This window comes from Monodon monoceros, unplaced genomic scaffold (genome assembly GCF_005190385.1).
Source record: "Monodon monoceros isolate NGI ecotype Baffin Bay Population unplaced genomic scaffold, NGI_Narwhal_1 Super_Scaffold_6, whole genome shotgun sequence".
Taxonomy (NCBI): domain Eukaryota; kingdom Metazoa; phylum Chordata; class Mammalia; order Artiodactyla; family Monodontidae; genus Monodon; species Monodon monoceros.
Genome location: NW_021703783.1, coordinates 88,813,864 through 88,828,707, shown reverse-complemented (window position 1 = coordinate 88,828,707; position 14,844 = coordinate 88,813,864). Strand labels below are relative to the sequence as shown.

Genomic DNA, 14,844 nt, shown 5'->3' with positions numbered 1-14,844 from the left:
GCAGCATGTGGGATCTTCCCGGACGAGGGCTCAAACCCATGTCGCCTGCATTGGCAGGTGGATTCTTAACCACTGCGCCACCAGGGAAGCCCCAGAATAAAAGCTTATGGACGTGAAAAAGAACAAGGCAAATCTATATGAACTGACTTGGAAAGAGACACAGGATATATTAAGTAAAAGAAAAAATGTTGAAGAATACGATCCCGATTTTTTTTTTTTTAAAGTATTGAACATGTGGCAAAAGACTAGGGGAAAATTCTGGAAGGAGATACAGCTGAGCAGGCTCAGCCTGGGGAAGGTTGCCAGGAGGGAAGACCCACACCTGTACCTTTCACTCATCTGTCTTATTGAAATTTGTTGCAAGAGTCATGTGCTGATTTCATAATAAAAACCAATATGGTAAAAAAAAAAAAAGCGATATCTTTACGACTCACTCTTTTAGCATTATAAAACCTCCAACTTGGATAAAATTCATTTAGTGCAAGGAACACTGCTGAGCACCTAGTAAGACAAACAAAGCTTGGATAAATTGTTGTTAAATATTAATATTGTCATCTATTTAAAAATTTATATGTGACAAGTTTTTCTAACCTGTTATTTTGGCGTTTTGTGGCATTTTATTTCAGGATGTCTCTTGTAGGCAGAGAATTATTCCAATCTACTTTTCACCCAGTTTGATACTCTTTACTTATTAATGCTATTAATATTAATTATTATTATTTATGGTCATAATTGTTCCACTTTGATTCGCGTCACCCTACGTGAGGAATTCTGCTTTTTTTTTCTTTACTCTCTTTTTATATTCTTCGCAGGCAGGCATGGCGAATAGATTTCAGCACGGCTGTGCAGAACAGCTTCTGGAAGGTAGAAATGTCTCTGCTTTCTTATCTACATGTACCTGATAAATGACAGCTACTGGGGACACATTAGAATAAGGGCTCCTAGTTCATGATACTATGTTTTTTATGTTTAGAATCATGATTGACTCTCTCCCCTGTCCTGGCTCAGAATAGATCTTGGGGAGAGAACTCTATTTTATTTTGGGGAAGAGGGGAGTGGGGAGTGAATAGGACTAAGGCAGAGAAAAAGCAGAATCAAGTCAAAGGATGGGGGTGGGAGACCCATGGCACTGAGGCGGTGGTGCTGGGTCTCCAGGAGATGGGCCGTTTCCTTACCGTTTTTTGTTTTTTGTTTTTGTTCTTTTTTTTGCAGTACACGGGCCTCTCACTGTTGTGGCCTCTCCCGTTGCGGAGCACAGGTTCCGGACGCGCAGGCTCAGCGGCCATGGCTCACGGACCCAGCCGCTCCGCGGCATGTGGGATCTTCCCGGACCAGGGCGCGATCCTGCGTCTCCTGCATCGGCAGGTGGACTCTCCATCACTCCACCACCAGGGAAGCTCTCCTTACCGTTTTAATAAATATCCTCTGAGACGTTTGTGATTTATACATAGGAGTAGAGGTGAAATAGAACCCTGACTGTGTTTCACCACTTTCCCAGCTAGTTTCAGGAGTCGTCCTATTTCCTGTTCCATCACATTTCTGCAGCTACAACGCATCTTCTGCTGGGAAAGCTCAGGATATCCCACTACCTGGGAAGAAGCTTGCTTTGCTTCAGTTCTCCCAAAGAAGGCATCAATCATACCCCTCTGGCTCAGACTCCCTGACGCTGAGGGGCCACATCTGGCCCCGGCAGTGGCCGCTCAGGCCCGCACACAAACGCGGCGAGCCCTATCTCTCTGCTTTCTCCTCCATCCTCGAGGAGTGGTTGCTGGCTGAGCTTCTCTGCCTCGCGCCCTCATCTCTCCTCCCTCCCTTCCCTGTTCACCAGCTGGAGGCCAGTGCACTCCTGGAACCTGGGCTTGGGCTTGGAGTGAAGGAGAGGCTCTCTTGGACTGAAACCACATAATTAAATCCATTTTGCTAGAGACTCTGCTCTGCAGATTCAGGTCCAAACCAGGAGAAGAGGATGTGATTTCTGCTTTCCCTCTGCCATTGTCTCTTGTGCTAATACCTCCGTCAAGGACCACTGAGTAAGGAGGTATGGCTGGACCAAGGCCAAGTTCAGGCACTGCTGGGGGGTCCTGACTGCACAGCCAGGTGACGTCCTCCAAACTGACCACAGCAGGCTGCCAGCTGAGAGTCGCAGGAGCCAGAGGGGGTAACAGAGATGTTGCATTCTGCTCTGAATATACATTCTGATTTGGGGTTCATAAAATATGGTCCCTGTAGCTAAGGGACCCAGGATGAGATGTCTGTAATTGTAGGAAGGTCTCATGGGAAATAGGGCAGGCATGGGACATCAGACCCTCACCTTCACGTTAGGAGCTGGGATCACCCACAACCAGGGCCCGAGTCACTCCCCAATCCCCAGTGTCACCAGCTGTAGGTCAAGACAGTGCACTGTGGTCAAAAGAATTTGCCGAGGAAAGGGGAGGGTTTCCTGGGTGGATTCCAGTTGGGGCTGTAGTCATGGTGCTTCCGAGGGCTCCTGGGCACTTCTCTCTCTACAGATGACAAGGGGTGCTGGACCAGAAGAGATGCAGCTTCACCCCGTAAAGGAGAAAACAGACCCCATAGTCATTCAGAGAGGCTGTGGCTTCAGACAGAGCTGAGACCTAGTGACTCAGGCCTGGGAGTTCACATGAAACTCATGGAAGACGGTGAAGGGGGAAAGAGTGCTGAGGATGGAGCCCTGGGGAAGGGAACTGAGGAACAAAAGGCACCTTTTAAAGACTCTCAAAGGAAGTTGCCCAAGAGGCAGGATGATGACGCTCAGAAAGTTTTGCAAGAACTTCTGGTGTAAAGTTATCAGTGTCTCTTCTCTTAGCAATTATCCAAAGCAACAAAGAAACGATACAGGCACCATCTATTAGAAATTAGGGAAACTAGGTAAAATAGGTTAAAAGGATGCCAAAAGCAATGGGAAGGATCAGGGTTTGGGAGAAAAGGGGAGAGGATGCTGATAATTGCAGATTTCAGAAAAAGCAGGCGATGAGTTCAGATTTCAGGAAAAAATGTGGCTCTTCAAGAGGAGGGAATTCCCACAGTGCAAAACTAAAATCCCCCCCGCTTTTTTTGCTGTGCCACTTGTAGGATCTTAGTTCCCTGACCAGGGACTGAACCCAGGCCATGGCAGTGAAAGCCCTGAGTCCTAACCACTGGTCCACCAGGGAATCCCCTAAAATCCTTTTTTTAAAAAATAGTAAGAATAAAGTTCTCACTGAATCTGGATTTGTTCCAAGAAGATTGAAGATAAGACTAAATGAGGAAACGTAGTAAGACAAGTCATATTTGTAGGAAGTAATTGTTTGTCCTCGAGACAGAAAGGAGAAAAGAACCTGAATTGTGAAGAATCTGAAAACTGACCAATTCCATTGCCTGAGGAGAAATAAAGGCTGAACACTCACGTAGAAGGTTCTAGATCAGAAAGCACAGTTCTGCTCATCTAGAACACAGACCAGGCTTCTTCCCTATTTGAATCTCCCACAAAAAGCTGGCCCATGAGAAAAAGCAACCAACACAAGGTCCACACCAAGGGCTTCCCTGGTGATGGTGTGGTTAAGAATCTGCCTGCCAATTCAGGGGACAAGGGTTCGAGCCCTGGTCTGGGAAGATCCCACATGCTGCAGAGCAACTAAGCCCGCTCATCACAACTACTGAAGCCCACAGGCCTAGAGCCTGTGATCTGCAACAAGAGAAGCCACCGCAATGAGAAGCCTGCACACTGCAACAAAGAGTAGCCCCCACTCACTGCAACTAGAGAAAGCCCACGTGCAGCAGCGAAGACCCAATGCAGCCAAAAATAAATAAATAAAATTAATTAATTAAAAAAGTATATATTAACCCAAGAACAACAAAAAACAATCAACCCAATTGAAAAATGGCAAAGCACGTGAACAGACATTTTTCCAAAGAAGATACACAAATGGCCAATAAGCACATGAAAAGACGCTCAGCATCACTAATCACTAAGGGCGATGCAAATCAAAACCACAGTGAGATACCACCTCATACCCAAAGGATGACTCATGAAAACAAAAACGAAAAACAAAAGTCCCAGAGAATAGCAAGTGTTGGCAAGACTGTGGAGAAACTGGAACCCTTGTGCATTGCTGGCAGGAATATAAAATGGTGCAACCACTGCCAATGGTACAGCAGTTACTAAAAAATAATAAAATTATAATGACCATGTGATCCAGGAATTCCACTTCTGGTTATATATCCAAAAGAACTGGAAGTATGGTCTAGAACAGATATTTGTATATCCATGTTCATGTCGGCATTATTCACAATAGCTAAAAGGTGGAAACAACCCAAATGCCCATTAATGGCTGAATAAAAAGTGGTCTATCCGTACAATGAAATATTATTCAGTCTTAAGAAGAAATTAAATTCTGACAAGGAAAATACACGGATGAACCTTGAAGACATCAAACTAACTATGAAAAAAATGACTAAAGAAGAAAATTTAGGTGATACAAATAAACTTTATTTAACACTTCATGAAGCAGACAGCGTCCTTTTGGAGAAGTGTAAAACGGAGTGGAAGGCAAGAAGTGTCTATAGGGTAGAGAACAAAGAACAAGGAAGAAAAAACCAAAATATCTGATTGACTGAGGCCATATAGTCGACCTTGTTTGGGGTGAGAAGGCCCAGAGTTGGCTTGGTGTTCAGGGTTCGGCTGACTGGATATACTGCGTTTCTGGTCAAGCAGACCATTTACAGGAACGAGAAAGTTATCTAAGTTTCAGTTCACTGACAGTCACCCCAGGCAGGAGTATCTTGAACCTAGAAAGTTATTTCAACATAACTAAGTGAAATAAGCCACTCACAAAAGCCAAATATTGTATGATTCCATTTATCTGAGGCTCCTAGAACAGTCAAAGTTAGGGGCTTCCCTGGCGATCCAGTGGTTAGGACTCTGCTCTTCCACTGCCAGGGGGCCTGGGTTCAATCCCTGGTCGGGGAACTAAAATTCTGCGTGCCATGTGGTGTGACCAAAAAATATACATATATTCAAATTCATAAAGATATAAAGTGGAAGGGTGGTTTCCAGGGGCTGAGGGGCAGGGAGAATGGGGAGCTAGTGTTTAATGGGGACAGAGTTTCAGTCTGAGAAGACGAAAATGTTCTGAAGATGGATGGTGGTGATGGTTGCACAGCAATATAAAGTTGCTTAATGCCACTGATGAAATGATCAATTTTATGTGATATATATTTTACCACAATAACAAAATTACAAGACAAAAAGGAAGATAGTAACAACAACGACAAAAACAAACAGCAGATCAAGAGCACGCACCAGAAAAGTGAAGCCAAAAAGCTGATGAAAATCGTGAAAAATTATTTTGCAATTAATTTTCTTAAAGTTAGTGAAGCAATTTCCTCTACAACGCAAGGTTGTAAAACAGAGCTCTGAGGGCTCAAGGGAATCACAGCTAGACAACAGGAGGAATTCACTGGAAACTGGTAGAGCTTAGGAAAGAAAAGAAGAGAAAAGTAAATCTGTCACAGAAGCAAATGCTTACTGGAATTCATACAAGAAGAGACACTACTTTAAAAAAAACAACAACTAAGCAACACCAAAGACAGAGATGAGAAAAGTAAGCAAAATGAAGTGAAAATGAAATGCTAAAAAGGTTTGGCAAAAATACATGAAATAAAGGCAAAACGCCAACGTACGCTCATTGGAATCCCCAAAGAAGAAAACTGAGAAATGTGAACAGAACAAATATCTAAAGATAAAATGCAAAAAAAAAAAATTTCCATAATAACCCTCAGCACAAGAACAACCGAGCAGCAGCTACAGAAGCTGCAAGGATAGAAATCTTCAGAGGGTCTGTAAGGGGGTGTGCGTGTGATAATTTCGTAATTTTCCTTTTCCAGGATAATTTTTGGCATGCTATTAGTTCTCAGGATTATAGAAGAAAAGATGTTTTGACTCACGATAGCTTAGATTTACTTCTTAGAATTCATCTGGAAACTGACAACGGTTTTTATCTTTCAGCTTTGTGCTCAAAACCTATTTACATTTTACATGATCGTTATAAGAGGTGCCGACACTTCAGATAAGCAAGAGAGAGGATACAAATCTCTTTTGCTTCCACCACTCAGTATTTTGACTGTCACATTATTAAGGACAAAATAAGGGACTTTACATCCATTTTCTTCCATGTTGCTCCAAACAACATGTAAGGTCAGTGTGTTTACATTCCTCACATCTCACAGCCAAGGAAAGGCCGGCTCAGTGGGGGGAATGTACTCACCCAGGCATCTCTCCCGGTGAGCGCAGCACGTGGATGCAGGTTGGTCCACGTTTTGCTTCTATGCTGGGTCCCCACAACTTCAAGACACATCTCTAACTTTGGAAAGTGAGGCAGATGTGATGAGACAGCTTTGAGCTGTGTTTCCAAGGGTCTGAGCCACAGCTGACCACTGTCTGCAGTGTTGCCTGGGCAGTGGACAGAGCTCTCAGGAAAAAAGTAGCTGCTTATCACCAGGTCGGGGGAGGTGCATACATATTTTGGCCTTCTCATCAGGAAAAGGGCTCAGACAGTGAACAGGTCAGAGGAAAGAGTGTGTTTACCTTGGACCAGAACCATGTCCGAGGACAGCTCCGCCCCTTCCCTCCCTTTCAGCTGCAGTGATGCTGAACCTTCCTCATAGAGCAGCACTTCCCAGACTTAATGTACACACAAGTCCCCAGGGATCCTCTCCGACGGCTGATTCAGTTTCAGATGCCTGAAATTCTGCATTTCTAACCAAACTCCCAGGAAGCTCTGCTGTTGCCCATCCTAGATCAAACCTGAAAAGAAACACTTCTCAGGATGCCCCTGGCTTTCAGGTCCAAGTCCAGGCTTTTTACTATGACCCCTATGGTCCACTTGACGTGACCCCTATTTCCAGCCTCCACCTCCATTTTCATTTCTGCACGGTCCCCTGATGATCACAAGGCCCGTATCCAGAAAATTTAAAGAACTCCAACAAGTTCATTTAAAAAAGACAAATAGTCCAATAGAAAAATGCATGAGAAACTTGAATGGGCACTCATTCCTGCCCATCGGAGGGCAGACAAAAACTCACAAGGTAGAGGGGGCTGTTGTTGACCACACTGGGAATCCAACTGGGCAGAAGCCACCTTCAGGGAAAGCCTCAGCTGGGAAGCTGGCTGTGGCATTTGGGGAACTCACAGGAAATTGCCTCTGGGGCTGATCTTGAACTTGGGGCATCCTTGGAACTCATAGGAAGTTGTCTCTGGGGCTGATGTTGAGCTCACTGGCTGTCCACCTGATGACTGAGCTCCACTGGGATAAGGAAAGAGGCCACACCCCTTCCCCTGCAGTGTGCCCTCTACTGACAAAGCTCAACCTAGAGCTAGCTGTCAAAGGAGAACAGTCAAGAGGGTCCAGTGCAGGGTCCCAGGCAGTGCACTTAAGGGCGGATTTGGAGCAGAGAAGTAACACATTGATAACTGGCACAGGGACAAAATGTTAATGGTTGTGAATCTGGGTGAAAGGATACGTATGGGAGTTCTTTCTACTATTCTTGAACTCTTCTGTATGTTTGAAATTACTCCTAAATTAAAGAACTTAAATAAAAGAATGCCATTCATTGAAACTGGCCAAAATAAGACTTTGGGGAGGATGATTTCTTGATTTTAAAAACTGCATTGGACTCTAGAAGAGAATTTGATTTTGGTCTTTGATTCTTTTGGACTTTAAAAGATTTTGATTTAATTTTTAAAAGGTTAGGAAGTAATGGAAGGAACCAAACTTGGGTCTGCTCACCCACGCACAGTAAAGCCAACCTACTGACACCGAGTTGTGGTGAAGGAAAGTGCAACGTTCATTGCAGGCACCAAGCAAGGAGTCTAGGCAGCTCGTGCTCAAAAGACCCGAACTCCCCGATGGGTTTCAGGGACAGGTTTTTAAAGACAAGGTGAGGGGGGTGGGTGGTGTGGTGTGTGATCAGCACGTGGACATTCTTCTGATTGGTGGGTGGTGAGGTAATCAGGAGTCAACATCATCAACCATCTGGTTCTAACTGGTCTGGGGTCTGCATGCTTGTGGGCAGCATGCAGTTAACTTCTCCCACCTGGTGGGGGCTTCAGTATCTGCAAAACAGCTCAAAGGCCATGGCTCAGAGTATTATCTACAGCCCTTGAGGAGGAGCGAAATGTTCTTGCCTTTGTTTAATGGCTAAACTGTTATTATTTTGTCTTGCTTGACTGTTTTCCTTTCTTTCTACATTTTCTCACTTCTCTGATTAATGTATTCTCTGGAGCTTCGGGAAGGCTTAGGAGGCTAAAGTTTTTCTACAGACAAGAGGCAACCAGAGGACACTGGGGGGTGTAGGGGGAGTGTATCAAGGGTGTCTGGTAGCTGATTGCTCCCTCTCACCAGGGCATGTGATTGCGTGTGTCTTCCTCCTCTTACTAAACTGTAGATTACACCTCAGAGCTAATATGTTTCTCAGAACTCCTGACTGACTGCGATGGAGGGCCTTGTACCACCTTGGGGGCACTCATGAAGAACCCCACTTAACCCAGAAGAGAGAGGAAGACAGTGGTGGGTGTGGGGTTGCCCTGAGTAACACGGGGAGTTGATGGGCTTCTCTTGGCCAGGAGGGCAAAGACTTAACTAGTGGGGAGATGAAATGAGGGGAAGGTGTTTGTTCACCAGAATTCCGGTGACCTAAAAGAGCATGCTTCCAGGAAGTAGATCCTGATGGGGAAGCAGCTGGGTGCTGAAGGCATTTCAGGGAGGAAGAGAGCAGAGGAGCTGCTTGGGCTGTGAGGCAGGAAGTATGGGCCAGAGAGAGGGGGCAAGAGGAAAGTCTTTTTTCCAGAAGCTTCTGCCCCTGTGGAAGAATCTGGGAACCAGAGAAGCAGGTGACAAGGGAAAGCTGAGCCTCTCCCACCCCCTCTGGTGCTGGCTCAGAGCATTAGTAAGGATTCTTCAAGTTTCTGTCAAGGGTATTTTCTCCCAGGTTGCTGTGAGCCTGGTGCTGCAAATCTGCACCCAGAGGGAGTCCTGGATTTTATTCAGGCTACACTTATTTTGTGGCTGAAGAAACCAAAACTCAGAAATGGGACCAGGCAAATAAGTGTCAGAGATGAGTCTTGAGTTTCCATTCTGATTTCTTCTTTTCTTTTTTTCTTCGAAACTTTCCACAAAACAAACAAAACCCCAAGCTTCATGACTACGTATTTTGTGCAGGTATTATTTTTTTTATTTGTTAATTTAAAAAGAATATTTATTTATTTGGCTGCATTGGATCTTCATTGCGGCTTGTGGGATCTTTCATTGTGGCGAGTGGGCTCTTTGTTGCGGCGTGCAGGCTTCTCTAGTTGTGGCACGTGGGCTCCAGAGCCCACGGGCTCAGTAGTTGCAGCGTGTAGGCTTAGTTGCCCCATGGCATGTGGGATCTTAGTTCCCTGACCAGGGATCAAACCTGCGTCCCCTGCGTTGGAAGGCAGATTCTTAACCACTGGACCACCAGGGAAGTCCCTGTGCAGGTATTATTATTGACAATGTTTATTCGGAACTTTAAGGATGCTCATGCACACTAAAAGAACAATATTAAATGGGGCGAAAGCTGTTTACTTACTGTTATGCTCATGAAAATATTATAACAGCAACAAAAGCAGGAACCACATGGCCTGGGGTGACTACTTAAAACCCCTAGATCATAAGAGAGTTCCCATAGCCATCCTAGAAACCAGCACCAGCAAAGGCACATGACCCAGTCCTGACCAGTCAGAGTGGGGTCCCTGGACTTTTGCCCCTCCCCTTTCCATGTGGGAGTCCCCCAGCTAGCAGCAGGCACACCTGGAGGTGCTGAGGCCACGGTGCCTGAATGTGGCGGAAGTCTGTCTGAGAAATGGAAAGACAGATGCTTGATGACATCATTTTCATCCTCTGGATCCACACACACCTGAAGCCCACTGATCCCCTATGCTTTTTAAGTACATGAGCCAATAAATTCCTCTTTTTCATACGCCAGTTTGAACTGGTTTTGGCCACTTAACAAAATGATGACTAATATATGTCTAATTAAAGCGTTGTAGGTACAGTCAAGAGAATATTTTGCAACATGGAAAAGTAATGTCTATAAAAACTCTGTGAAACATGGAAGGGTAGGAAATATTGCTAAGTGAAAACAACAATATGGAAAGTTATAGATCTGTAGGCAAATGAGGGAGTTGAGAATGCAAGAGAAAGAAAACTCAGTGAGTTACAGAAAAAAAATCTACAATGCAGCCTTGAGAGAGGGTCCCCAGCAGGCAGTAATGTCCAAAGCAAGAAAAGCACAGAAACAAAATTCTCCACCAAAATACCAGCACCCTCTCACTGTTGTGGCCTCTCCCGTTGCGGAGCACAGGCTCCGGACGCGCAGGCTAAGCGGCCATGGCTCACGGGCCCAGCCGCTCCGCGGCATGTGGGATCTTCCCGGACCGGAGCACGAACTCGTGTCCCCTGCATCGGCAGGCGGACTCTCAACCACTGCGCCACCAGGGAAGCCCCTTTCCTCCATTCTTTACTTTCCTGAATTTTAAAAAGTTGTATTGAATGTCCATACACTACTTTTAAAATAGCAGCTGAAACATAGGAAAGAAAAAAATAGGTGTAAGATGGGTGAACGGGGAAGCCAGGAGAGTTCCTACAGGTTCCTGTGCCTTGAGGAGCCCAAGAACTTCTGTTGTGGGGAGGATGGAGGGGCTCCTTCCTGATGGGAATCAGGCTGAGCAGGTTGCGGTGACATCCTTTTATGTGCAAACCCAGGATCTTCTCCAGCGATTACTGCCCAGGTCGGGGAGGGGGAGGACAGAGGGCCAACACAAGCTGAGTTGATACAAAAGAGAGAACCCAACATACCCTTCATTCCCAGGGCCCTTCTATCTGGTGTCAGCACTTAATACAGAGCCTGGGGTCAAATAATACACGTTTCACATGGGCTGACTCTGCATGCGAGGGAGGGAGCAGGGGCGGTGAAGGGGTCCAGGAAATGAGTTACACACATGAAGGAGGGAGGGATGGGACAGGCTGACCTCCCTTACCTTACAGTGTGACACTCACCACTGACAGCACCCTCAACACCCTCGTAGACCTGTCAGCTGCTGAGTCTCCAGGCATTGCCTCTGCCAACCTTGCCCCACCACCGCCGTGGTCCCCTTTTCTTCCACTCAGAGACCCCTGGGCTCAATTGTCTTCATCCTCTCCTGTCCCCTGGGATCCTGCTTTCCCTGGTGGCAGAGGGACAGTCCCCATGGTTCCTTCCGAAGACGAGCTCACAGGCTTTTTTTCTTGGGAGAGTTTCTGGAAAACACACACACACACACACACCAATCAAAGGAAAGCTACAGAAGGCTCCCATGCAGCATGGCGTGGAGATCCAGGCCCGGGCTCAGAGGTCAGGCTCCCGGGCTGTCATCCTGACTCTTCCTCCACATAGTTGCAAGCATTTGGCAAGTTGCATAAGCTCGCTTTTGAACACCACAGTCTGGGGGATGAAACAGCAAAAATGTATTTTCTCATAGTTCTGGAGGCTGCAAGCCTCAGATCCAGGTGCTGGCCAATCGAGTTCCCGGTGAGGACTCTCCCTGGCTTGCAGACAGCTGCCTTCTTGCTTTGTCCTCACAGGGCCTTTCCTCTGTGCCGGTGCAGGCAGAGAAAGAGAGAGCCCTGTGTGTTTCCTCCTCCTCTTATAAGGACACCAGTCCTCTAGGATTATGGCACCACCCCTACAAACTCATTCAACCCAAATCACCTCCCCAAACCCCCATCTCCAAAAAGTCACCTTGGGGCTTAGGGATTCTACATATAAATGTTAGGGGGACACGTTTCAGTCCATAACACTCCCTGTGGCTCAGTGTCCTGTTCTGTACAACTGGGAAGACCCTCTGCCCAGCACATGGACCTCAAGGAGCACCGAGGGAGAGACAGAAGGCATGACCAGGTCTCTCCAGGACTGGTGCCACTATCTCCAAGATGAACATGATACCGTTTGGACCTTCAGGGCCACCAGACACCCCATGTCCTTGGGAACATCCATGCAAACTCCACACACACACACACTGGCTTCGTCATCACCCTTCCCATAAGCCCTGGTGCCCATAAGCGCCAGTTAAAGCTTCCCCCTCCTCCAGCCCCACCCACGAGGGAAACCACAGCCTCACCTTCTGCTGCAGGCTCTCATAGCACTGGGTGAATTCTGTCAGCTTCCTTTCCAGCTCCCAAGCCTGCGCCCTTAGCTCTTCCGCAAGCTCTGATTTTGTTCCCTCCTTCAGCTGTTTCCAGTCCTTCAGGAGGGAGGCCAAGCCCACGCTGAGGGAGAAGCCAGCCATTGCAGTACCCAGCAAGCGAGCCTTTGTTTTCATCACCAGCGTGGTACCTTCAAAAGCCCTTTGCACCTGCCTGCTCCTCCGGGCTGAGACTTGGCCAGTGGTCAGGAGATTCTTGGCAGCAGTGGCCAGGCGCGGGTTGGCCCTGGCTATCTGAAAGGCACGGATGCTCTTCCGGATATCCTTGACGGTGCTTTCACAGTCCTGGACCACCTTTCCGGCAGCCACGACATAGGCTGCCCCAGCTCTCCTGACCTCTTGGGCACGGGTGGGCACTAGGCTACCGACGTAAGCTTGGGCTTCTTGACTGTGAAAGCGTTCCAGAACGTTGGTCAAGATGCTGGTGACCTCCCCTGCTTTCCCCAAAACTCTACCAGCAGCGGAGAGTATCAGGCTTCCTCCTGCTACTGCCGGAGCGAGGACCAAGCCCAGGATGCTCATGACTTCTGAGGCCACAGCGATGGAATTGGCCACTATGCTGGTCTTGGTGAGTGTTCTGTGGGTTGTGTCGACGTGGTCTGCAAGGGTATGGAGCTTTCTGATGCCCACTTCCAGCTCCCCTTTCAGGATGGGAAACTCTTCCAAAAATATTCTTTCTTCAGCTGACAGGTCACTATCTTGCCACTCCACATCTTCATACGGAAGAATGTCATCTTTGTCCCTGTGGATGAGTGAAATAAAGATGTTCAGTCTCCCGGATGGGAAAGCCAAATTCGTAGTCAAGCCCATGTGGTTTCTGGATGTTCTTGCCCCTCCAGACTTTCAATCCTCCCTGCATCTTCCTAGCATCTCTGTTACCTCTAACTCAACTGTGAAAAGTCCCAGAGCATTGCTGGGAGCTGCTGGTTCCCTGAAGAGAGCACAAAAGAGGGGGATCTGGAGGGAAATGGGAGAAACGTAGCCCTGGCCAAGAGATGGAAGAGGTGGATTAGTGCTGAGGGACTTTTTCAACCTTGTTCAAAGAGGCTATGGGAACTGTCACGAGGAGGGGCAGTGGGAAATGCAAGGACCCAAGTCAAGATAAGGAACCTGGGACGAATTGCCGGGAGGGAGAGGGCTGGGAAAAACAGGAGGAAGCAGAGTCCGGCTGTTGGGCCGGAGGTTGGGAGTCCTGTACGCGTAGAGGTGAGTGAGGGGGAAGAGGCGCCATATTGTATAATACATCCCCCACTTTGATGACCTTGGTTTTTTTTCTGCTTGTGGGATCTTAGTTCCCTGCCCAGGGATCTAACCCTTGCCCCCTGCAGTGGAAGCGCAGAGTCTTAACCATTGGAGCGCCGGGGAAGTCTCCACTTTGATGAACTTGAATTCGGTGCTCTGCCGTGCCTCCGGAGTTGCACAGTGAGAGGGCTGAGAGAAATGACTGCTAAAGCTCTGAATGTTCTCCTTGGCACTTGGCCCGCTCTCCTTGCTCTCTCCAGCAGAACTGGTTCTTCACGGGAGAAATCAGGGACAAAAGGACCCAGCCCCTTCCCCCGTCTTCTCACAGTAGGCAGTCCTGAGGGATTTTTGCCAGCCCAGCTGAGTGTGGCTTTCATGGGACAGCAGTCTTGGGGGGAGAACAAAGCCCTCTCCTTCAGGAACTTTCCTGGGTGCATTGCCTTCAGGGCAAGCTGAGGAGGCCTGGTGATAACACAGATTCCCTGCCCACAGGAGGGTGTCAGAGCTGGAAGGAGCCCTAGGGAAGATCTAAGCTTCCTATTTTACTTTTCTGTGGAGGGAACAGAAGCCCAGAGCGGGGCAGGGCTCTCACCCAACGGAAGGTGTGAGGTTGACACGCAGCTTTGAATGGGGACTCAGAGCTCCAGCCCGTCCTCTCATCAGGACAGTTGATGTGAGGGATTCCTCACTGAGGTATATATACACATGCCTTTTAATCTCTCTTCACACACACACACACACACACACACACACACACACACACACACACAGTTCCTCAATGGAAAAGGTTAGAAACCAAATATACTACCAAGGAAGCCTTTAGTGTTAATGAAGTAATTAATTTAGGCCCAGTTGTCAGTTAACCAGTAGCCTTAAATCAGTTGACAGAGCAAAAAGTACCCCGGGACTTGCAGTGGGGATGGGGCGGATGGCAGCAGGGAGGGTAACCCTGCTGAGAGACCCCCAGCTTCACAGACGCCACCATGCAGCCCACCCTGATCTCTCTGCTTCCTCAGGTTTGCAGGGACGAAGAGAAACAACAGAGAGATTTGTACCTGCAAAGATCGACAGCGCGGGGAGAAAGTGGGGTGGTGGTGGTGGGATGAACTGGGAGATTGGGATTGACATATATACGCTACTATGTATAAAAGAGATAACTAATAAGAACCTGCTGTAAAAATAAATAAATAAAATAAAATTCCAAAGGAAAAAAAAAAGATCAATAACGCCGCTTTGCACTCACTGCGAAGTTTTGTCTTTCACGTGGTTGGTAGCTAACAGGAGCTTGGCTTCGTGTGTGTGTGTGTGTGTGTGTGTGTGTGTGTGTGTGTGTGTGTGTG

General features: G+C 47.4%; 1 protein-coding gene across 1 annotated transcript in view; it reads right to left on the bottom strand.

Moving 5' to 3' along the window:
* Positions 1 to 11,201: 11,201 nt before the first annotated feature.
* The window catches only part of LOC114885868 (apolipoprotein L6-like), a 4,357-nt gene continuing 714 nt past the window's right edge, over positions 11,202 to 14,844 (bottom strand). The window contains exons 2-3 of the mRNA XM_029206231.1: positions 12,179 to 13,004; positions 11,202 to 11,318 (exon numbers count right to left, since the gene is read on the bottom strand). Of these exons, the coding sequence (XP_029062064.1) occupies positions 11,202 to 11,318; positions 12,179 to 13,004 (943 nt within the window). The remainder of the gene's footprint in view (positions 11,319 to 12,178; positions 13,005 to 14,844) is intronic.